Genomic DNA, 24,804 nt, shown 5'->3' on the forward strand with positions numbered 1-24,804 from the left:
GAAAGGCACTCAATCACTTTGTTTCAATTTTTTCTCTTCAAATGCTTCATTTCATTTGGCGGAAGGTAGCTAGCTTTGGCGGAAGTTGCAAGGATTATAGCTAAGCAAGCATGGTGTGCTTTGAATTAGTAGCATCATTTTCATACGCCTTCCGCCCTGCACCATGGCTAATTTTGGATGTCTGGAGACGTAGGTACGTAGCACCACCTTGATTACAAACTGTAGCTGGCCCCTCTTACAGTGGTGTCGTCTATGCTGCGAAGCAAGAGGTGAGCCATGTAGTGGTAAGCTGCCTCCGTGAGGTGGACACCGTCCCAGAAAAGGCGAGACGACGGGTTCTGGCATAGGTTTCCACCGTCGTCACCACAGAGAAGCGTGACGGGCCCTCCACAACACGGGGTAAGAAGAGCGTCCTCTTCAAGACCTGCAGAGTCGCAAGCATCAGTACAATCCTCACCGGCGCACACCATGTAAACAGGGCTACGTACAGAATATGTGGTGCTGGGCTGACTGACCGAACTTGGCAGGCGACTCCATCATGTCCATGACGGGGCCGAATTGGTCGGCATAGACGATGGTGGTGCCGGGGTGCCTGACTCGGAGCTTGTCCAGGGCCTCCTGCAGCAGCAAGTTGTGGTGCGTCGCTAGCTTGTTGTAGTCTTCGAGGCAATAGTCGCCGGTGAGGATCTTGGGGACGCATCCCAACGGGATCACCCCAGGCACCACTAAACTCGTCGCCCCGTGCTTGATGAGCCTCTGTTTCAAGTGCTAATCAACGCGCGCGGCTAGATAATAAAGATAATAACCTGCAGTGTTGACGAGGCGATTGAGGCCGGTACCTCGACGGCCATGGAGATGGCACCGACGACATCTGGAACTAGCGCCATCCCTGCCGCGCCGTTCTCGACGAAGATGCCGTAATCATTGGTCCCGAATTCCCCCACGACGAAGAGCGATCTGCTGAAGAACGTTTCGCACTCTGCGTACGTAGATTAGAGATAAATCCGCTGTCACTCTGCAGTTTACCGGCTGAAACGCGTGGTTAATTAGAGTTGGACCACCTTGGGTTGTGCCGCAGAGCGAAGGCTTGAGAGACTCGAACCACCGCAGCTGCACGCCCAGGCTGGTGCTGAGAGGCTTCCTGGTGCGGGGAAGCAGGCGGCGGAAGAAAGCGGCGTCGAGAGCGGTGGAGCCGCTGACGGCGAAGTTGGCGCCATGGCGGAAGCTTCCGTTGTGCGCCAGCGACGGCGGGACGAACGGCAGGCCCAGGTGTTGCGCTAACTAATCCGGCCCCAAACAAAGAACAGCCAATAATTAACATCGGCCGGGAGCAGTACGTAGTGCGTAGTGGTAGCTAGCGATAGCGTACCGATGAAATCGACGACGAGGCGGCCGTCGGAGCAGCGGCCGGTGGGGCGGCCGAAGAAGGTGGAGCCGTAGGGCGGGCGCAGGACGTAGTCGGCGCGGGCGCTGGAGGGGAAGACGACGAGGTTGTTGCCGGTGTCGGAGGAGGAGCCGCCGAAGCTGAAGATGGAATCGTATCGCCCGGCCGCGGAGACCGGGCCCAAGAGTGGTACGAGGAGGAGCCAGCAGACGGCAGCGCACAGGCACAGCCGCTTGCTCCTCATCTTGCTTGATCGAGAAATAATTTCTGACACGGAGAGGGATGGAGTGAATGCCGGCCAGGTAAAGCCACGAGTTTCAGCTACCTTGGTACTCCTACAAACAACCAGACCACCTCTCCCTGTCGGAATAAATTCTTACAACGACAGCCACTACAGGAGCAATTTAATTAGAGGGACGATGATCTAGAAATAATAGTACTCTGTTCCAAAATAAATGTCTCAACTTTGTAAGTTAAGACACTTATTTTGAGACGTATGGAGTAATAAACAGTTTACAATCACATTCATGGCACGATTATCACCTTCGCTACATAATAATTCTCTTTTGTTTTGGATATTCTATCATCTCTATCTACGTATGTTTGAAGTTAAGAGTTGCTACTTTCAATCAAATGGTTTTCTTTGCGGATTCTACAATTAATAATAATGACTCTCTGATTCTTCTAATTTTTTTTCTTATAATTGTTTCTATATTTTATTTTATTTTATATTTTTTCTAATGGACTTTAGAGGCTGTCAATTTGTGACTCAACAGATTTTCAATTTGTCACTAGTCAGATTTCTTTTTCATGTATAACTTTTTTTTATTTTGTCTCAATAAGATGTTGATATGAAATCAATTCAATGAGAAAATTCTATGTCTACTGCGAAAAGAGAAAATCAAATGGTATCAAAGATACAAAGCTGTCTTCATCTTGGAGAGAGACAACAATACACGAGATTTTTTAATAATCATCAATGGGTGGTATAGGAAGAAACGTATTTTTAGTCTCCAAGAGGATGATGTACGAATCGAAGATCAAGCGGAGCTCAAACATCATATCACCAAATGCAAGAAATCTCTGTTCAGGGTGCTGGACAAAGGGAACTTAACCTTGATGACACCCGAACAGATGATATTCCATAAGTAAAAAAAGAAGAGAATGATATCCTCACCACACATTTCTATGAAGAGAAAGTGATAACTATATTATTCTAAATATAACATGACAAAGCTCCAGGCCCTGATGGCTTCCCTGTAGAATTTTATCAGAACTTTTGGGATGTCATCAAGATTGATCTACTGAGCTTGTTCAATTTTCTTCATGCCGGCCAACTTGACCTGTCCAGGCTTAATTTTGGTGAGCTTGTTTGTTGCCAAAAATTAAGCAGCAGATCCAACAATATAGAACCATATGTATCATTAATGTCAGCCGGGAGATCTTCACCAAAGTAGCTAGCAATAGTTCCAACACAGTTGTTGACCATGTCGTCCGGCCATCTCAAACAGTTTTCACTCAAGGAAGAAATATACTAGATGAAGTACCGATCCCACATGAGACCAATGCATAAGATGCATCCAAAATATGAGTGGAGTAGTATTCAAGATTGACTTTGAAGAGGCTTGTGATAAAGTCAAATGGTCGTTTCTCCGACAGACCTGAGAATGAAAGGATTCTTCCAGAAATGATGCCAGTTGATTCAAAATTTAAGCAATGTGGTTGTCAAAGTTAATAATAACATGGGCCAGTACTTCAAGATGAAAAAGGGACTACGCCAAGGCCACCCGATGTCTTCAATTTTTATGTTACTGGCATGTTGGCTATTCTGATTGAACATGCCAAACAAGATGGTCAAGATGCAAGAGTAGTGTCACACCTTGTGGATGGGGCCTCTCTATTTTGCAATATGTCGATGATACGACTCTTTCTATGGAACATCGACTTGCTAAGGCTCAAAACCTAAAGGTCTTCCTTTCACCTTTTTGAGGAAATGTCGGGTCTTAAAATTAACTTTCATAAAAATGAATTGTTCTGCCTCGGAAATGTCGGGTCTTAAAATTAACTTATAAAAATGAATTATTCTGCCTTGGAAAAGTCAATGAGGTGGTTGCTGAATATACTTACCTGTTTGGTTGTGCACAAGGTCAATTCCTGATTAAATATTTGGGAACTGTGATTCATTATCAGGTCTCACTAATGCACAAGGCCAATTCTCGATTAAATATTCTTTCAGTGCAAGTTTATGTGTTTTACATGGTTAGTCATACAAATAGCGTCCCATTTGTATTCGCCCATAGGTGTTGCCAATATTTATGCTCGCTGGATGAATGGAATTCAAAATAGGTCTAGAACTCTAGTAAGGGTGGGAGCATCCGCCTTATTATGGTCGCTTTGACTATGTAGAAATGATATTTGTTTTTAAAGGCAAAAACTTCACTTCTATGCTTGTTACTTTTTTACATACGCACTGACTTCGTACGAAATATGCTCTACACAAAACAAAGTACCAATCAATGTTTAAAATAGTGTGTATGTGGTTGGAGTGGGTGACCAAAGAGATTTTTACCCAACATGGGTGGGAGCATAATTTCTGCATTGATCCATCACCTCCTTCGACATAGGCATAGTGTCGATCACATACAACTTTACTATTATCTATATCTTGATTTCTAATATTTTCTTTCATCAGGTTGTTCGTGCTTGACTCTGTAAACCTTAGCTATGCAGTGACTGGTGTCTCTCATCATGCTCTAGATCCGCTTGATGCAAGATTTTGAGTTAGTAAAAGCGCTCTTTATCATAAAATTCATTCATAAACTCTCACTTGGACGAACAAACCAACATCCCTGAACCCCTAGATCAATTCACTAATAGGCTTTCTAGGCGGCCTGTTAGTTCAATTTCCTACATGGAATTAGTAATGACACTACTACATAACTAGCTCCACGGTGGGCACGAAAGGCCTACAAGCAGCAGAGTGGCGGGCTCGAAGTGGCAGTATCATCACCACCCACCACTAGTAAATAAGTACAAGTGGTGGGGCCATTTGAAGACCTGTTGCAGGTATTGGGCTACTAGTGGTGAGCCCTTTTAGACAAATGGCACTAGTAACCTTCTTAGGCCACAGAAAAAATGATGTTGTGGCAAAAAAAATTGTTACCACATCATTTCTTTGCAATACATACATATGCATTGCGTTACATAGTAATATTGATGCCACGACAACAAAATTTAGCCAAAAATGCTGCCATGGCATCGAAATGGGCACTTTGGCTCATTTATGTTGTTATGACAACATTTTTTTGCTACCACAACATTGCTTTGCAATACATGCATATGCATTGTGTTACATAGTAAAACTGATGCCACGACAACAAGAATTAGCCAAAAATGTTGTCATGGCATCAAAATGAGCACGTTAGCTCACATATGTTGTTATGGCAAGATTTTTTTAGATTAATAACAACGATATATATCATGTGTAAATGACTACTATTAACTTTAGCACTTCAATGGGCACACTAGTACCATATAGCATGTTCAACACAAAGCACTAACAATTGGAAACACGTGCATGTTTAATTGCAAATAGAAGTTGTCTATGAACTCTTCAGTACCGAGAACAATGGTGAGTCTGGTATGTAGTAGTCCACCAGGATCTCATGATCAGGTTAGTCAAGATACATGCAGACCCTCTTCCCAGCTTCAAAAGAATAGGCTTCGACAAGTTCTCTACGGTAAGGGCAACCGAAAATGGTTATGCCTGCTTCGTTTGCGACAACAACCTTGAAGAGACCGAGCCCTTTGTTTTACATAATTAGGTTGGACACATTTGTGGTCTCCTCATCGATGTCAACATTGAGCTTCTACAGGACTTCACGCCTTACAAGGAAGGGGGTGTGCTAAGCAAAAATAAAAGAAAACAATAATTAGACATTTCTCTGGCGCAACTATAAACAACTCATCCACAACATGTTGAGGTAAAACACACAGTCTTAGAGAGTTCTCTGAAAGTCCATGTAAAAGGAGTTGTCCCTTATGCACTTAAACTCGGGGTATCGAACCACCTGGAAGCACGAACTTAGCCTATTATAGTCATACATGGCACACACACAATCCATTTGCTACATTTATGTTGACAAAACAGACTTTATGATCAAAAATGATGAACCAAAAATGCTAAAGAAACAAGAAAAAACACATTTTGAAAGGAACTTGAAGAAAACACATAGTTTGTTGCATAATTTAAACACTATAGTACAATCAGTTACACATAATAAATTAAACATGCATAAATTAAACAGTACTATGGTCATAGTTTAAACATCTATATCACTCGCTACATTGTGCTAAGTAAAACTAGCTCTAGTAGGGCTCATATTTGTGGTAGTCTAAGTGCGAGTTGAAATCCGAGCCGCCCCTCATTGAAGACCTCGTCAAGGATATCTTCAAACATCTTGTCATGCTCGGCATCCTCGCGGGTAATTTGCTCATCCGTTTGCTCTCTCGTGTGCTCGTCCCCCATGGACTATAGAAGAACGCATGGTGCACGACAAGGAGTTGTGGATCCTCCTCGCGGAGCTACGCCACCAAGGGGTCAGTTATGTGTTAAGCATTGAGATGTGCCTCGCCCTTGAGGTGCTCCTTATCCTCGGCCCTAGAGGCTACCCTAAGAGGAAGTACAATAAAGTGACATAGGGGGCTATAAGAGAGGAGAGAAAAGAGAAGCGGGATGTAAAATAACATTAGGTTTTAACACGTGCTCCAATAGTGGTCCAGTTCACTCCTTTGCAGGGGTGCACGTTTCCTAGACAAACGAGGCCCTATGCACGGAACAGGAACTCCCGTTGTTCCGCATGTTATGCGTGGAATAGAGGACCAAACATACAGCTCGCTTGCATGTTATGCGTGGAAAAAAAGGACCCATGTGGTTTCGGCCGTTACACTTGTTTTTAAGCCAATCCTTTATTTCTCATAAAATATTATTATTTTTAGAGGTAATGTACATCCAAAATTTAAGAAGAATTCACAAATTTCAAAATATTTCTGATTTTAAAAATTTCCAAACATTAAAAAAATTTGAATTTGAAAATGTTCACCAGTTTAAAAATAGTGACTATCCAATATTTTTCATGAGCATGAAAAATTCTTCAGGGGTTCGAAAAGACATTCATGAATTTCATTTCTTTTCATGAACAGGAAAACATAGAAATATAATATAAAAATTGAAAGAAAAAGGAGACAAAAAAGGGGGATAAAAATAAAATTGACAACAAAAATGAAAAAAGTAAAATAAACAGTCAGATAAAACACAGAAAAAAATTAGACAAAGAACCTTAAAATCTCAAAACTAGGAAAACCAGTACAAGAAATGGCTGGAAGAGAGGTACCTAATTGTCGCTATTCTTGGGAGCTGCTATGTGCCGCTTGCTTTTTCTAGGGGTAAAACCAAGTTTACTGATAAAAAACCACAGATAGTGGAATACATCTCGGATCATGGTGCTGACCTAGCAACATATGGCGCCCTTGACCTAAAGAGTGTACAAACTTGGCTAGACTGTGAGCATCTCTATTCGACTCTCGACTTTTAAAAGTAAATTTACAATTAAACATGGTAGCTTTCTAAATAATCTCAATAGTAATAGTGTCATCTTTCCCTTGGTTGCCATTGTGGATATCTCCAATCACCTATTTTGAATCAAAAGCCACCACAAAGTTCTGTAAAAGCAGGTCTTCTCATGTTGCTTGCAGCAAGACAGACGGCTGCCTCCTCTAAAGAGCGGTTGTGCTGAGCCGGCCTAGTAAGACATGGGTCGTCATGCTGATGTCACTCGATTTTTCTTTTAATTTTATTATTATGTATATTTTAAATGTGTATATTGCAAAAACAAATTTGGAAGAAAATTTAAATCATGAAATTGAAAAAATGTCAAAATAACACAAAACAATGTAGTATAATTTCCAAAATGCAGATAACATTAAAAATGTTTGTTACAATGAAAAAGGCTGTCCAAGTGTTTCAAGAAAATGTATGAGAAATTTATAAAAAAATAGGAATAAAATGTAAAATAAATGTTGGAGTGAATTTAAAAAAATCATACCATCAAAAACTGTACTGGGCATTTTACAAAATATTCCCACATTTCCAAAAAATTGTTCTTGATATTTACAAAGTGTTATATAGGAGTACAATGTAAAAACTGTTTGAGAAGATTAATAGAATGTTTATTTCCATGAAAAAAATCATGTGACATTTAACAAATATATTCACATGTTTCGAATAAATGTCCGTGAAACTCCCGAATTTGCTTATGCAATGTAAAAGAAAAGTTCACTTAGTTTAAAAAAAATTGGCGTTAAAATGTACAAGGGTATTTGGGAAGTGTTACTGTGTATTCAAAAAAGTGTTCAAAACAAGTATTTGAAGGAATGTACATCATGTATTGAAAAATGTCCTATGTGTATCAGATAATCCTTCACGTGTACTCTAAAAATATACATTCTGTACTGAGAAAAATTAGACATGTGGTGCAAAAAATAAAACCAATAAAAAGCGACAAAGAAATAAAAAGAAAAACAAAGAAACCCAACAAAATAAAGTAAAACCGAAAGAAATCCAACCAGAAAACAAAGAAAACCAAAGTCTTGTGAAAAATAAAACAAAACAAAGAAAAAGGAAAAAAAGAAATAAAAACAAAGAAAAATGAAGCATAGCGAACCTACCTTTTTTTTGGGAAAAATGCCCAAACTTTATTCATCTAGTTGGACATTAAGAGGGATACATAAGGGGTCATGGGGGTGAATCAGCCACAGGTGGAGACCCCGATCAAGTGCTAATGAATCTTTTGCAAGTTTATGTGCATCTAAGTTCGATGCTCTCCCTTCAAAAATAAAATTACAGCTATTAAAAAGAGAACTACGGATGAATATTTCCTTGATGACTGACATATATGTTCCTCCCTTTCCTTTCTGAATGTCATCAACTACTGTTTTGCAATCGCATGCCACAACGAAATACTGAAGTGAAAGGTCCTGTGCAAGCGAGAGTGCCTCACGGCAAGCTATAGCTTCTACTACTGCTGGAACAGTAGCTCCTTGAATCACTACAGCCGACGAGCCCAAATACAAGCCTGTGATGTCTCGGCAAACTGCTGCTGCCGCTCCTAGACCCGTGTCAGACAGTGCTGCATCAACATTGATTTTCATGAATCCATTTGGCGGTGGAATCCATTTCGTCCGTTGTTGCACAGCAGCCCGAACTGCTGGTCTCTGTAGCGTCCTCTGGGACAATGTACTGATGGTCTCCAGCTCCGCCAGAAAATGTTTCACGAACTTGTGCGTTGCCAATGGACTCTGATAGACTTCCTCGTGAATTGCCTTGCGCCTGGCTGTCCATATCGCCCACAAGGTGACCGCCACCTCCACGAATTCAGCATGTGATAAAGACCCCTGGACATGAAATAACCAATGTTTGGCACTAGGTTCTGTAGCATCAGCCATCACTTCCACTATCTCTTCATCAGCCAGTGCCCATACACACCGCGCCATCGAGCACTCCATTAAAGAGTGTTTCCAAGAGTCAACAGTACCACACAATTGGCACTTGTCTATGATACTCATGTGCCTCTGTTTTCGGACATCCTCTGTAGGCAAAGATTGCTTAGCAAGCCTCCATAAGAATGTTTTAATTTTTGAAGGGATCTTAGGACTCCAGAGTGTAGTCCATCCCTTCTCCTCCTGTGACATGTTTGATACTGACGCCCGGCCTTGAAGCAAATCCTCTCGTCTCTTCTTTGTTTCTGCTAGCAGTCTATAAGCAGATCTTACCGAAAAGGAGCCCTTCTTCTCAAACTGCCAAGCCCAAAAATCTGCCATAGGCATGGTGCATAGTGGTATATTAGTGATGGACTGAATATTGATTGGTAGGAAATACTGTTGTAGAAGATCATATCGCCACGCTACATTTGCAGCATCAATCAACTCCGACACTAGGATTGGTGGGTTCGGCCTCAAGCAGGCTATAGGTTTCATAGAAGTATCCCTGGGAATCCAGTTATGCGTCCAAACCTCTGTGGAACTCCCGTCTCCAATTCTTCGGATCAGGCCATGAGCTAGCACGTCCCTTCCCTCAATCAACGACCGCCAAACCTGCGAAGGGTGAGAGCCCACTTCTGCATCCATAATGCTTACCTCCGGAAAGTAAATTGCCTTGAGTAACTTGGCACATAGAGAGTCAGGCATAGTCAACAACCTCCAGGCCTGACGTGCTAATAACGCAAGGTTGAAGAGCTCAAGATCTCTAAAACCAAGTCCTCCATTCTTTTTTGGTTGTGTCATCGTTTGCCAAGAGACCCAGTGAGGCTTTCTCTTCCCCTCTTTGCTCCCCCAAAAGAATTGTCGGATGAGTTTATTTAACTGTTCACACAACCCCCTCGGTAATTTAAAACAGGACATAGAAAAAACCGGAACTGCTTGCGCCACAGACTTTATCAAAATTTCTTTTCCTGCGGCAGAGATTGCTTTTTCAATCCATCCCTTCACCTTATTCCATAGCCTATCTTTTAAATACTTGAAAGCCCCAGTTTTACTTGTTCCAATATCAGACGGCATGCCCAGATACTTTTCATTAAGTGTTTCAGTTTGCACATTGAGTATACCTTTGACCTCCTGCCTGGTCGACTCTGGACATCCTTTGCTGAAGAAAACGGAGGACTTGCTGCTATTGATCCTCTGACCTGAAGCTTGACAATAAGAGTTCAGTAGGTTTGACACCTCTGTCGCCCCTGCACCATTTGCCTTGAAAAACAGAAGGCTATCATCAGCAAATAATAGGTGGTTAACCGGAGGCGCCGAGGGGGCCACCTGAATTCCACCAACTTGCGACGACTGATCTCTGGATTTGAGGAGGCCTGAGAGGCCCTCCGCTACTAACAAGAAAAGGTAGGGTGATATTGGGTCTCCCTGCCGAATACCTCTGGTAGGTTTAAAAACCTCGAGTTTATTCCCATTAAAAAGGACAGAAAAGGAAACTGACTTCACCATGCTCATTACTCTGTCTACCCATATCTGCGAGAAGCCCAACTTGAGCATTATAGCTTCCAAGTAATCCCACTCCACTCTGTCATAGGCTTTCATCATATCCAACTTCAAAGCACAACTCCTATGCTTCAAAGCTTTGTTTCTCTTCATAAAATGAAGGCACTTGTAGGCCATGATGATGTTATCTGTGATTAAGCGACTTGGTACAAAGGCTGACTGCTCGGGTGAAATAATATCTGGAAGTATCTTCTTGAGCCGGTTAGCAACAACTTTTGAAGCTATTTTGTATAGAACATTGCATAAGCTAATGGGGCGAAACTGAGCAAGGGAAGTAGGAGACTTGACCTTCGGTATGAGAACAAGGTACGTGTGGTTGATGCATTCTGCATTTTCTTCCCCTAGCAAAATACGTAAAACTGCTTTTGTCACTTCATCACCGCATACGTCCCAATGTTTTTGAAAAAAGTGGGCCGGATAGCCATCCGGACCCGGCGCTTTGGTTGGGAACATCTGAAACAGAGCTGATTTCACCTCTTCCCCCGAATAGCTAGCATTCAAAACTGCGTTCATTTCAGCGGTAACTCTGGGTAAGACCGAGTCCAGCACTACATGCATGTTGGTTACCCCTTCAGAAGTGTATAAATCAGAATAGAATTGTGTCGCCATTGCCTCCAGCTCATTTATTTCTGTCACTACATCCCCATTCCCCTTTGTCAGAGATTTGATGAGATTTTTCCTTCTCCTCATGGTTGCTCTAATATGGAAATAACGGGTGTTCTTGTCTCCTCCCACTAACCAGTCAACACGAGATCTCTGTTTCCATAATATCTCCTCGCGGTGATATAATTCAACTAAGTTATCAGTTATCTTAAGCTCTTGAACGGATGGGCCGGCACGACCTGGAATAGCTCGCAAGATCTCCAGTTCATTTTTCATTCTCTTGATCTCCCTCCTCACGTTACCAAAAGTTTGGCGATCCCATCTAGACAAATCCCCTGCCAGTTGTTGTAGCTTTTCCTTTAACTCATCAACTGTCCTACTCTCATGGTCCTTCTTCCACTTTCCATTCACAAAAGCCTTCAGTTCTGGATGGGTTTCCCACATTAACTCGTATTTAAACTCTTTGGCACCCCCCCCCCTCTTGATGAGCTCATCCGAAAACTTCAACAAAATAGGGCTATGATCAGAACAGGCTGCAGTCTCATGCACAACTGATGCCGCGGGAAATAACGCACACCAGTTTGGATCGGCTACTACCCTGTCCAATCGAACCTTTGTATGAGTTCCATCAGCAACCTTCCTCTCAAAAGTCCATTGAGGGCCTATGTGCCCCAAATCTGTTAAACTGCAGACATCGAGAGCATCTCTGAATCCATCAAGTTGTGCCTGGCTCCGTTGGCCTACTCCCTCATACTCAGAATGAAATAAGCCTTCATTAAAATCGCCCAGCACCATCCATGGATCTCCTGCTGTTGCTGCCAAAGAGCGTAGTGTGTCCCACGTTCTGTATCTCTCCGGAACCTGCGCTTCACCATAAATACATGTGAGCCTCCAAGGGGCCGGTCCTAGATCAGAGATCCTTGCATCAATATGGTACTTCGAATAGCCCAACACCTTAAGTTTTATTTCCTCATTCCAAAAAATTACAAGACCACCGCTCCGACCGGAGCTACTAACAGCAAAAGATTTATTATAACCAAAAGAAAGAGCTAGAATTTCAGCGCACGCGCTCTGGATTTGCGTTTCGACTAAACACAGCACGGCCGGGGTAAATTTGTTCGCGAGCTCGCGGACCTCATGAACTGTCGCGGGATTACCCAAACCGCGACAGTTCCAACATATTACACTCATTGTACCCGGCGGTCTCCCGCAAGGGGAGCCGCCGATCTATCATCATCATATGTCTCCGTTGCTATATCGACCACAACAGTACCATCAACTCCCCGCAGCTTCTTCTTGTTTGCGTTTTTCTGCGGCGTGCTTTGCAAATCTTCAGAGCTAGTACTTGCCTCGAACTGATCAACCATACTTGCCACCAAAGTGCCCTTACCCACCGGTACTATTGCTCCCACCAATGTTTCTGACTCAGTGGCAAGCGTTTCATTTGAAACTGAATCTTCGGCCAATCTCTTGCGTAATATACCGTCTGCTACCCGAGTGTCTTGGCTCGTCAGATCATCCGTTGTTGCATCCCCACTATTACGTTCCTCGTTCTGGGTGCCTTGGAACACAGCATTAAAGCGCCAACTTTCAGTGGGTATGTTAGCACCTCTCCCCCTTCCTCGACCAAAGCCCCCATCGTCCCTGCTACCACCCCTGCCGAACAGGTTTGCAGTTGAGCCAAAACGACCACCGCCACTACCCCCTGTCGTCCTCTACCTCTTCCCCGCCCCCCGTCTGCCAGAATGAAATCGCCCCACTCCAGCTTTTCCACGTCATGCTCTCCATTGCCACATTCTTCATACCAGTGCCCCAGCAGTCCACAAGCTCCGCAGAACATCGGCAACTTTTCATATTTTACCTGGTACCACTCCCTCTTCCCTTCCTTGGTCATAGACACAAACCTAGTCAGTTTCTTGTCAACTTTCATACTCACTTTGACTCTGACGAATTTACCCACATAGCCAGCAGGCAGCTTGATTTGAACTTCCTTCACTTCCCCCATAGGCCTACACATACCCCTTACAATTTGTTCGTGCAAATAGTTGTCAGGAAGTTTATGCACTTGCGCCCAGACCGTGAGCTTGTTCAAAATTACCGATCTAGGGTTGCAGAATCCATCATACTCCTCCATGAGCACCGCCTGATTGCGGAAAAACCAGGGTCCCATGACCATAGCCTTGTTCCAATCACCCAGGCATCCAAATTGCACGGTGAACAGGTTGTCATCCACCCGCCTCCAGATCACCTCCTTGGCCGGATCCCAAGCAGACCGCATATCTGCGTAAAGAGCACTAGGGCTAAAACCTCTGATGGTATGTACCTTCACAATTGCCAACCACTTTGCGCGGGGCGGTGGTTCAGCCACATCTTCCCAAACAAATCCTTCATCCTCCTCTTCATGCAGATGCAACTTCTCCAGTAGCTCGTCAACTGGGTCCGTAGATCCGCTACCTTCTCCTCTCTCCATCAGATCGTTTTGTGTGAAAAAACGGACGCAGAAACCCTATACCGGCCAGCGACCACAGAGGCGGACGGGGACCGGTAGGAGATGATGATCGCCTGAGCAAAATCAACTCACGACGGTAGAGCCGCCGGAGGAGAGAGAAACCCTAGACTTGTGCATAGCGAACCTACCTGCTACAGCGTGGTACGAGCGACAGCAAGCATCCGCGCTAATAGGCCGGGCCGCTAGTCATTACATGTAGGCGATTCTTATTCGAAATCGGTATGGGCGTCATATAGGATTGCAGCTATTCCCTGCGTTAGATTTTCTGATTTGAGGATATTCTCCGCGTTAAATCACCCCTCTGCCCTAAAGAGAATGTGCTGGTGATCTGTGCGGTAAAGCCAAAGCAGGGTGAGTGAAGCGGTGAATCTTATATGCATCAATGCTCTGTCTCGCTTATAGCAAGACTAGCATACGCCTCGCTGAATCTTTCCTACAATGTACGCTCGTATGTACCGGCCAAATAACGTGCTATCATTTTGTTCGTTTGTCAGTCGGTGGTTGATGTGCTTGTACAAGTTTTTTTTGTTTTTTCGGTTTTTTTTTTGTTTCTTTTTGTTTGGTTTTCTTGTATCTTATCTGGTTTTCTCATTTTCCTTTTTTTACTTCAGGTTTTGTTTCTTTCTTGATTTTCAATGGGTTTTTTCTTTGTTTCTTTATCTGTTTTTTCTGTTTTCCATTCTTTTTTGCACTTCTTTCTTTGGTTTTATTTTTCGTTCCAATTTTTACTTTCGTTTCTTTTGTTTTTTTTGTTTTCATTGTTTTTTCTTTTCGTTGTTTCTTTTAATTTTAATTGTAAAAAAATTGTATACTTCAATTTTTTAATGCACATTTAACATTTTTCTAATACTAGTTTCACATTTTTTAAATACATTGTCAATATTTTTTCTATATGCATTTTTTATAATTTTGAAATTCTCGATTAACATTTTTTAATACATACTCAACATTTTTTCTATGCAAATTTTACATTTTTAAATGGTTTATTACAATTTTCCAATACAATATTAATTTTTTTTCTAATACATGATCTTTTTCTATACACATTGTATTTTTCTATACATATTCTGTACCTACAAGAAAGATTTTCTTTATACACATTTAACATTTTTCAACTACTTGGTCAATAATTTTTGAATACATGGTCAAAAAACTTTCTATACACATATTTTATATTTTTCAAATAGAAGATTAACATTGTTTTCTATACGCATTTTAACATTTTCAAACGCTTGATGAACATTTTTCGAATACAAGTTTGAAAATTTTCTAATACATCGTCAACATTTTTTCTGTACATATTGTTCAAATGTTTGGCTAACATTTTTCAAGTCCTCATTTAACATTTTCTCAAATTCTTTGTTAACATTTTTTAGGCACATCATAAAAAAATTCACACATATTATTTCTTTATACGTTTTACGTATACATGAGAAACATTTTAATACACATTTAATGTTTTTTAAATACATGGTTAATATTTTTTTCAAATGTTTATGTAAAGTGTTTTTTGGAATATATTTATTTAGAATATTTGGAAGTATAAAAGAAAGTTAAAAAACATGGTTGTGGCTTCCAGCGCGTTTGGGCCGGCCCTTTTAGGGAGGCGGCTGACGCAAGAGTCACTTATGTCGGCAGAAGGACCTGGTGGGGAGAGAGTGCGCCAAGTGGTGCGTCCAGCCACCGCCATATGTCGCTTGTTAGGCGCTCTCTCAGAATGCGCCAAGTGGTGCGTCCAGCCGCCGCCATATGTCGCTTGTTAGGCGCTCTCTCAAGAATTCTTCCATGAGAAGCATGAATTTGCTTTGGCGAGAAGCACAACTCAAAAATGTAAAGAAAAAACCATGTATTTGTTATTGCAAAGCTACTCACCACAGCGCCGTGGATTCGCCGTCACGGCAACCCATCTCTGCACTAGAGTAGGTTCGTGCTATCTCGGTTTGCCGGCCAGCGTGGCTCCAGGAAATTGCAAGGGCTATGAAGCCGATCCTTAGACACAACAACTCATTGCGTGGCTCGTAGTCGCACCAGTGGCTAGGGGCAAATTCACATTCAAGGGGCGTGTCTGGCTGGGCAACAATGCAAGACTACAGTAGCAGATCATGCGTACACTGCATGACAGTGCTATTGGGGGCCATTTAGTGTTCCCGACAACATATCATAGGATCAAACATCTATTTGCATGGCCTAGAAGGAAATAGTAAGTCAAAGAGCACGTCGTACAATCATGTCAAGTCTGTCAGCAAGCTAAACCTGGCCCTGCACAATATTCTGGCCTGCTACATCCTCTATCCGTTACCAAACGTGGTTGGGATTTGGTCTCGTTGATTTCATCGGGGGACTGCCACAGTCAAGGCATTACAACTGCATACTGATCGTGGTGGACACTTTCTCTACGTATGCCCAATTTCTCCCAATCAAACAATGATATACTACACAGACCATTGCGCAACTATACATCGATCAGATTTACAAGTTACATGGAATGCCTGAAGCACTCAACTCTGATAGAGACGCTATATTCTTTCTTCTTCTTTTTTGATCTGGAGAGGCTATATTCACTAGTAAGGTTTGGCGGGAAATCTTCAAGTTGCAGGGCGTCGAACTGATAATGAGCTCATCTCATCATCCATAGACGGATGGACAAACCGGTCGCGTAAATTAGTGCATGGAAACATACTTAAGTTAGGGAAGACACCTTTCTTTGTTGTTTATTGTAGAAGTGCATACTTTAGTCAATGCAACCAAACGACCGATCTGGTGGAAGAGATTAGACAATACATTTATATGTCAACACTCCCCCCCCCCCCCCCCCCCCCCCCCCCCCCCCCCCCCCCCCCCCCCCAACCCCCCCCCCCCCCCCCTCCCTCTCACGTGTGGCTCCCTCAGGCCTAAATGTGAACCAAAAATGAGCTGCAATTTAACGGCATTAGCCGGATATTAAACTCAAGACCTCTTGACTCTGATATCATGTAGAAGTGCATGCTCTAGTCAATGCAACCAAAAAACAGATTTGATGGAAGAGATTAGACAATACATTTATACGTCAACATTTATGGCTGGAAGCCGAGGCATTTGGGAATGGTGCCAGAACATGCAACTCCAGTACCATAACTCAATGAATGGTTGGAAGAACGCCAACAGAGGCAAGACATTCTCCACCAGCACCTTGTCAAAGCGAAGCAGATTATGAAGGAGCACGCGGACAAAAAGAGAACTTGCCGAGAATTTCAGGTGGGAGACCAGGTTTCTTGATAAACTCAGTTTCAAATTCTTCGGACCCTTTCCGGTGATCCCTCGAGTGAATGAAGTCACTTATGAGCTAAGTCTTCCGAAAGGATCATCAATCTTTCCGATTTTCCACACCTCGCAATGCTCCGGGCGTTGACAGTAGGTCTTAGTGCTTTGTGCTCACTTTCATCGGTTTCGGATGCCATTAATATTTCTATGAACATCTTGGATAAGCATTGGCGTTATGGCTCACGTATGATCGTGAGAAGGACTAATACGTTGGAAAGACAATGAAACGACTCCATACAACTGGGAGGACCTTGAGAATCTCCAGTGTCGCTTTCCTGCTGCTCCGACTTGGGGACAAATTGTGACTGAAGAAAGGGGGTTAAGCATCCTACCTACAGAAAGGGCACTTGGGCCAGGAGAAGAAGCTACTACACCGGACAGACCCAAAAGAGAGAAAAGGCTATGTCATAAGTTTACTGGGCCTCAGAGGGTCTCGTAGATGTTCGGCCCAAAAGATCGAACAACTCGCTAATAGAAGAGAGTGTAGTAGGTGAGAGGAGGGCATCACGGTTAGGATCTGGAGGCAACGGTGGCGGCGGCGAATGTATCTGTAGTTTGTTCCTTTCTCTTTCGATTTGAGATCTTCTTCTTCGGCAAGTTGTACTCCTACTAGAGACAATTCCACCATTTCAAATTCCACCATTAATTGAGAGGGCTTGTTTTGGTAGCTAACACAAATTAGTTGCTTATCAGGTCCTACTACTGCACTGCTAGTCACAACTATGAGAGCTAATAGCGGCAAGTGCATAGACTCCTAGGTTTCAAGGGTACCAAACAAAAAAAATGACTATTTGTGCCATGCCGCTGTGTGGTGCAATGGCTGAGGGAAGCTCTCTTCCGTTAACGACGGCAGGTTCAGAAATAAAAAAACAATTTAGCTATACATCAGTCAGCTGATTTTCAAATGCAGGGTCAGTCGATTTTTGAATGAAGGAAGAAGAAGGAAGGGCCTCGCAGGAGAGAAGAAAGGGCTCGCCGTCATCACCCTAATATCTATCTTAGGGTTCAGTATGGGAAGGTGATGGACGGCGGTGGTGGGGGCGGTAGTGGATGGCGGTTGTGGGGGTGGTGGTGTGGGGCTTCGCCGAAGAAAAAACAGGCGCGGGGGGCCTAGGCGGATGGCCGAGGACGGCGGAAGACTGGCTATGGGGGGTGATTATGGGGAGGAAGGGGCGCCGGCCGTGGGTGGCGGGGGCCGGCAGTTAGGCCGGCGGTGACTTGGCGGCTCAAGAAAAAAAATGCGCCAAGAGGTTGAAGAAAGACCGTGAGCCATTGATTGGCATCCAATGGTTTACAAAATCGACTAGGCCTAATTTGTTTTCACTAGCCACGGCCAACAAAAAAAAGAGGACGGCCTTCGTCTCATCCACTCGCGTCTCTCAACTCACAAGGCTATTCGTCGATCGCCCATGTCCATCCTTCTCAGGTATACCAGCCGTGGCGTCGCCAGATTCGCCCACGGGCGTGCCTCCCGGTCTGTGCGCCATTTTTTAGTAGTACCTGCGTGGAGCGCTGAGTCACGCCGACACCCGCCGGGACGTGGACTCGGCCGTCTCCATCCATCCATCACTCACGTGAAACACGATCCACAGGCAGTAGCTTTCACCCGCGCCCGGCGAAGCGGGAAGCACGCAGTATTGCAACAACGTGAAGCCGACGTCGACACTGAGCTGCCCACACCGCATGCACGATCTCGCCCGCGTGCGTGCGCGCGCGCGGCCACACCCACGCACACACGTTGCCTTCGGCGACAGTAGATCGAACAGGCGAGCACCAGCAGCAGAAAGCACTCACTGTCACCAGCAGAAAGCACCACAGTCGCGACGCTGGGCGGACGGGGTTCGATGATCGGGTTGGTGTGAGCTCGTGATGGGATTTGGGTAAGGCCACGGTCCGGGCAGCTGGCGGGATACGCATGGTCCATCAGCCGCCCCGTCACATACATTCAGGCTAGCTGCTGGATCGTAGTAGTATGAAGGTGGCCTGGGTATGCAGTCTAGACGCTACGATGCCACGCGCCTGGTTCTGGACTTCTGGTCAGCTTTGATCAGCTCCACTCCGAGCAGGAGCAGGTGACCTCCACAGGCACGAGCGTACAGTGGATAACTGCTCATTGCAGATCCTTCAGAGCTCTCTAATGTTCAACGGTTAACCCGTGGAGTAATTAACATGTGGTGGATTTAAAATTTAGAATGTGAAAAGATCCATGTCATCCAATGGTTTCCTTGCGCATAGCTCGTATAGACGTACGTAGAGAAGGTAGGTCCGTGTACTACAAGTTATTTGTTGATTTATTTTGCTAGGAGTAATTGTTTATTGAGAACCAACTTATGGTTGGGTGTTAGAAGCAAATTAATGTTGACTTGTGAGGTAGTAGAACAGTTATTAAAAAATAACCGAGCGGCCCATGAGATTCGTAGTGTTGCTTTGTTACCTTGTTCTTGTCTTGGCCATCTTTGGCTACACGTGACGACGGTGGCACAATGGGGTTTATTTTGTCTTCAAAGTGTTGCTGTGAAAAAAGTAGATTTAGTCGTAGATGTTTATTTTACATCTTGTAATGGTTCGGTCGTAACTGTTTTTAGAGAAAATTCCTTATTTAACACTACTTTAAAATGTGTTTCTCTATTTGACACTAGAAATTTTTTTCTTCCCTATTTAACACATAGTCTAAATTTTATGCCTTTTATGACATTTTTGCCTATTTTTTTATCTAACACTGTTAAATTGCATATAAAAAGACACTTTTGCCCCTCGCATAATATGAACCAGTTATCTGGAATATGTCGATGAGCTATCGACTACTCCCTATGTCCTTTAAAGAGTGTACTTCCAACTTTGTTGGAAAGTCAAACATTTTAATGTTTGACCGTAATTATACAATAATACATCAATATTTATGTCATGAAATTAGTAGCATTAGATTCATAATAAAATATAGTTTCATCATATATCTATTTGATTTCACGAACATTGATATATTTTGCACAAACTCGATCAAATTTGAAATAGTTTGATCCTTCAACAAAGTTGAAAGTATACTCTTTAAAGGATGAAGGAAGTACAGTACAAGTACATGCCCCATCTCTGTGGTCGAGCTCCTCGGTCACACGTCCTAGCAAGAGGCAACGTGGGCAAGGCGTCGCGCACGTCCTTGCCAGACAGCAAGACACGCACGCTTGACCAAAATGGACTCAACTGGATTCCACTCCATACACAAGGACCAGCTCGTGGACTCGGTCAACACGCGCATGCAGGGTGCAAGTGCAATGGCGCCGCGCTCCGCATGTCTCCGCCTACTCGATAACCTTTCTATTTAGATTCGGTAGCGAGCTGCCCCACTCGTTGTACCGATATGTATATGTAAGTTCACAGATGTGATTAATACAAGCAAAGTTACACCATGCAACTGAGAGCACTTGTACACGCACGCACACCAGAGCTAGCATAAGCGGTTGATGACACAGCTACCAAACCGAGCTAGTTGGATACATACATACAATATTAACATTTATCAAAATTTTAATCACATATCACATGAGGGGCAAGAACGTCTTTTTAGATGTCATTTAACACAGTTAAGGCTTAAAATGAACAAAAGTGTCGTAAAAGGCATAAAATTTAGACACACTGTTAGATAGGGAAGAATTTTTTTCCCAGTGTTAAATAGGGCAAAAAGTTTTAAGACAATGTTAAATAAGGAATTCTCTCCTGTTTTTATTTATACTCCATCTAATAATTAATAAAATGATTATGCGCATTACAATGATGTAGAGACAGGAGGTTTAACCTCGATTTTGAAAAGAAAAAAAAAGTTGTTTTGTTGCTGCTACTATCATCTTTTAGTTGACGTCCTTTGTCGTCGTGCCAAGCAGCCAAACCGATCTGCTAGACTCCTATTTAACCATAGAATCATATATTATACGCATGCACCACACGCTGAAGTAAACTAAGCAAAGTCATGAGCACTGAAAAAACAACAAACCTACGTCGTATTCATGAGATGAACATAGCAACGCTCAGGCCCTTAAACCATTTTTGGGGATGTATATTGTTCAAAAAAAAAATTGGGGTTGTGGAACAAAAAAAAACTCCAATGAAATCTCTATCCAAGCTCCTACTATTATAGGGGGGGGGGGGGCGTAGACAACCCCACGACCCTTATTTTTAGTTGTTGATGTGGCATCTCTTTCTTCCTCCTTATGTCATCCTGATGGCCCACGGCACCTCCCCATCAGCCCCCTTCCCGCTCGCCAAGTTGAGATCCCCTCCCCACTCCTCCAGGAAGCCTAGCCACCTGACACCACATGTGCACCACAATACATCAATGTCGCGCCAACCGCACCGTTGCTTTTGGGGAAGGCCACAACACCACACCAATGGAGGAGAGAGGCAAAAAGGAAAGGCAGGAAAGGAAAAAGACTTACTGACTTATGAGTCGATGCCATATTTCACTGTAAAATTGGTTGGTAAATAGAGCATGTTGGTACAGTTGGAGTCGGGGGGGGGGGGGGGGGGGGGGGGGGGGGGGGGGGGAGGGAGGGAGTTGACAAGTAGCATACAACCCCAATTTTACCTTTAGGGGCTCTTCTTCGGGGTCAGTGCGGACGATGGGTGTTAACAAACAACATGACGAACTAACCCCTTCCCTCCGGAATCTAGAAACACATTAATTTTTGCATTGCGTGTATATTTATGCCTTCCATCCCAAAGTCCCTCTTCGCCTTTCCATACCCCTCCTCCCAAAAACGTGGGATTCGAGTTGTTTGTATGTCAAATGTTTACCCGATATTTGAAGTTTGAGACAATATCATTTTAGGTATATATCATTGGGGAAAATATCCAGTGGGAATCAATTTTTGGCAGTCTCATGAAAAATAAAAACCATAACACTATTTTTCAAAGTATTACTGTTGAGGTGATATTCTATAACACTCTTTTTAGAAAAGAAGGATGACCCCCGGCCTCTGCATCTGGGAGATGAATGCGGCCATTTTATTGATTATTCTCGAGGACCTTACAAAGTAGAACAACAATATGTTTGAATTTGTCATCTTGGCAACATCTGCCGCTACTCTTATCCAAATGATGCAGGGATGCAAGCTGGGCCTGTTGGAAATATGCCCTAGAGGCATGCAATAATAAAATGGTTATTATTATATTTCCTTGTTCATGATAATTGTCTATTGTTCATGCTATAATTGTATTAACCGGAAACCGTAATACATGTGTGAATACATAGATCATAATATGTCTCTAGTAAGCCTCTAGTTGACTAGCTCGTTGATCAATAGATGGTTATGGTTTCCTGACCATGGACATTGGATGTCATTGATAACGGGATCACGTCATTAGGAGAATGATGTGATGGACAAGACCCAATCTTAAGCGTAGCACAAGATCGTGTAGTTCGTTTGCTAAAGCTTTTCTAATGTCAAGTATCATTTCCTTAGACCATGAGATTGTGCAACTCCCGGATACCGTAGGAATGCTTTGGGTGTACCAAACGTCACAACGTAAAGGTGCACTACAGGTATCTCCCAAAGTGCCTGTTGGGTTGGCACGAATCAAGACTGGGATTTGTCACTCCGTATGACGGAGAGGTATCTCTGGGCCCACTCGGTAATGCATCATCATAATGAGCTCAATGTGACTAAGGAGTTGATCACGGGATCATGCGTTACGGAACGAGTAAAGAGACTTGCCGGTAATGAGATTGAACGAGGTATGGGATGATCGAATCTCGGGCAAGTAACATACTGATAGACAAAGGGAATTGTATATGGGATTGATTGAATCCCCGACATCGTGGTTCATCCGATGAGATCATCGTGGAACATGTGGGAGCCAATATGGGTATCCAGATCCCGCTATTGGTTATTGGACGGAGAGATGTCCTGGTCATGTCTGCATGGTTCCTAAACCCGTAGGGTCTACACACTTAAGGTTCGGTGATGCTAGAGTTGTAATGGGAAATAGTATGTGGTCACCGAAGGTTGTTCGGAGTCCCGGATGAGATCCCGGACATGACGAGGAACTCCGAAATGGTCCGGAGGTGCAGATCGATATATTGGACGAAGGGTATTGGAATCCGGAATTGTTTCGGGGGTACCGGGTGACAACCAATGTGTCCGAAAGGGGTTTCAGAGGCCCCGACAAGCGTTGGGGGGCCTTATGGGCCAAGGGGAGGGGACACATCAGTCCACTAAGGGGCTGAGCGCCCCTCCCACCCCATCTCACGTAACCTGGAGAGATGGGGGCGCCTCCCCTAGGGCAGACACCCCTCCCGGCTTGGGGGCAAGTCTCCTAGGGGTGGGGGCGCCCAAACCCATCTAGGGTTTCCCCTGTGGCCGCCGCCCCTACCCTAGGGAAACCCTAGGGTGCCTCCTCCTCCCCCCTTCCCCCTATATATAGTGAGGGAGAGAGAGGGCAGCCGCACCCTTCCCCTGGTGCAGCCCCTCTCCCTTCTCCTACACCTCCTCCTCCCCCGTAGCGCTTGGCGAAGCCCTGTCGGAGAACCACGAGCTCCATCACCACCACGTCGTCGTGTTGTCGGAGTTCTCCCTCAACTTCTCCTCTCCCCTTGCTGGATCAAGAAGGAGGAGACGTTCCCGGGCTGTACGTGTGTTGAACGCAGAGGCGCCGTTGTTTGGCGCTTAGATCGGAATCGACCACGATCTAAATCGCTGCGTGTATGACTCCACCAACCGCGTTCTTGTAATGCTTCCGCTTAGCGATCTTCCAGGGTATGAAGATGCACTCCCTCTCTCTCGTTGCTAGTATCTCCTAGATTGATCTTGGTGACATGTAGAATTTTTTTTGAATTATTGCTATGTTCCCCAACAGTGGCATCATGAGCTAGGTCTATGCATAGATTCTATGCACGAGTAGAACACAAAGCAGTTGTGGGCGATGATTTGTTCAATTTGCTTACCGTTATTAGTCTTATCTTTATCCAGCGGCATTGTGGGATGAAGCGGCTCGGACCGACCTTACACGTACCCTTACGTGAGACTGGTTCCACCGACTGACATGCACTTGATGCATAAGGTGGCTGACGGGTGTCTATCTCTCCCACTTTAGTCGGATCGGATTCAATGAAAAGGGTCCTTATGAAGGGTAAATAGCAATTGGCATATCACCATTATGGTTTTGCGTAGGTAAGAAACATTCTTGCTAGAAACCCATAGCAGCCACGTAAAACATGCAACAACGATTAGAGGACGTCTAACTTATTTTTGTAGGGTATGCTATGTGATGTGATATGGCCAAAAGGATGTGATGAATGATATATGTGATGTATGAGATTGATCATGTTCTTGTAATAGGAATCACGACTTGCATGTCGATGAGTATGACAACCGGCAGGAGCCATAGGAGTTGTCTTAATTTATTTATGACCTGCGTGTCAATGAAAATGCCATGTACTTACTTTACTTTATTGCTAACCGTTAGCCATAGTAGTAGAAGTAATAGTTCGCGAGGCAACTTCATGAAGACACGATGATGGAGATTATGGTGTCATGCCGGTGACGATGGTGTTTGTCGGTGTCAAAACCGGCGGATCTCGGGTAGGGGGTCCCGAACTGTGCGTTTAGGCCGGATGGTAACAGGAGGCAGGGGACATGATGTTTTACCCAGGTTCGGGCCCTCTTGATGGAGGTAAAACCCTACGTCCTGCTTGATTAATATTGATGATATGGGTAGTACAAGAGTAGATCTACCACGAGATCAGAGAGGCTAAACCCTAGAAGCTAGCCTATGGTATGATTGTATGTTATGGTTGTTGTCCTACGGTCTAAAACCCTTCGGTTTATATAGACACAGGAGAGGGTTAGGGTTACACAAGGTCGGTTACAAAGGAGGAGATATCCATATCCGTATTGCCTAGCTTGCCTTCCACGCCAAG

The 24,804-nt window shown here is 44.0% G+C and overlaps 1 protein-coding gene across 2 annotated transcripts; it reads right to left on the minus strand.

Moving 5' to 3' along the window:
• Nucleotides 1-17: 17 nt before the first annotated feature.
• Nucleotides 18-1,691, minus strand: LOC125509938 (GDSL esterase/lipase At5g45910-like). Of its 2 annotated transcripts, none has more exons than XM_048675006.1 (5): nt 1,370-1,691; nt 1,062-1,277; nt 840-979; nt 489-756; nt 18-424 (listed from the first exon to the last, which is right to left on the minus strand). In XM_048675006.1, the coding sequence occupies exons 1-5, from the start codon at nt 1,626-1,628 to the stop codon at nt 213-215; spliced, it is 1,095 nt and encodes a 364-aa protein (XP_048530963.1). In that variant the 5' UTR covers nt 1,629-1,691; the 3' UTR covers nt 18-212. The 2 variants fall into 2 exon arrangements, with proteins under 2 accessions (XP_048530963.1, XP_048530964.1); XM_048675007.1 differs by having other exon boundaries at nt 516-756; nt 1,370-1,689.
• Between the last annotated feature and the right edge of the window lie 23,113 nt (nt 1,692-24,804).

Source organism: Triticum urartu, chromosome 5 (assembly GCF_003073215.2).
Source record: "Triticum urartu cultivar G1812 chromosome 5, Tu2.1, whole genome shotgun sequence".
NCBI lineage: Eukaryota > Viridiplantae > Streptophyta > Magnoliopsida > Poales > Poaceae > Triticum > Triticum urartu.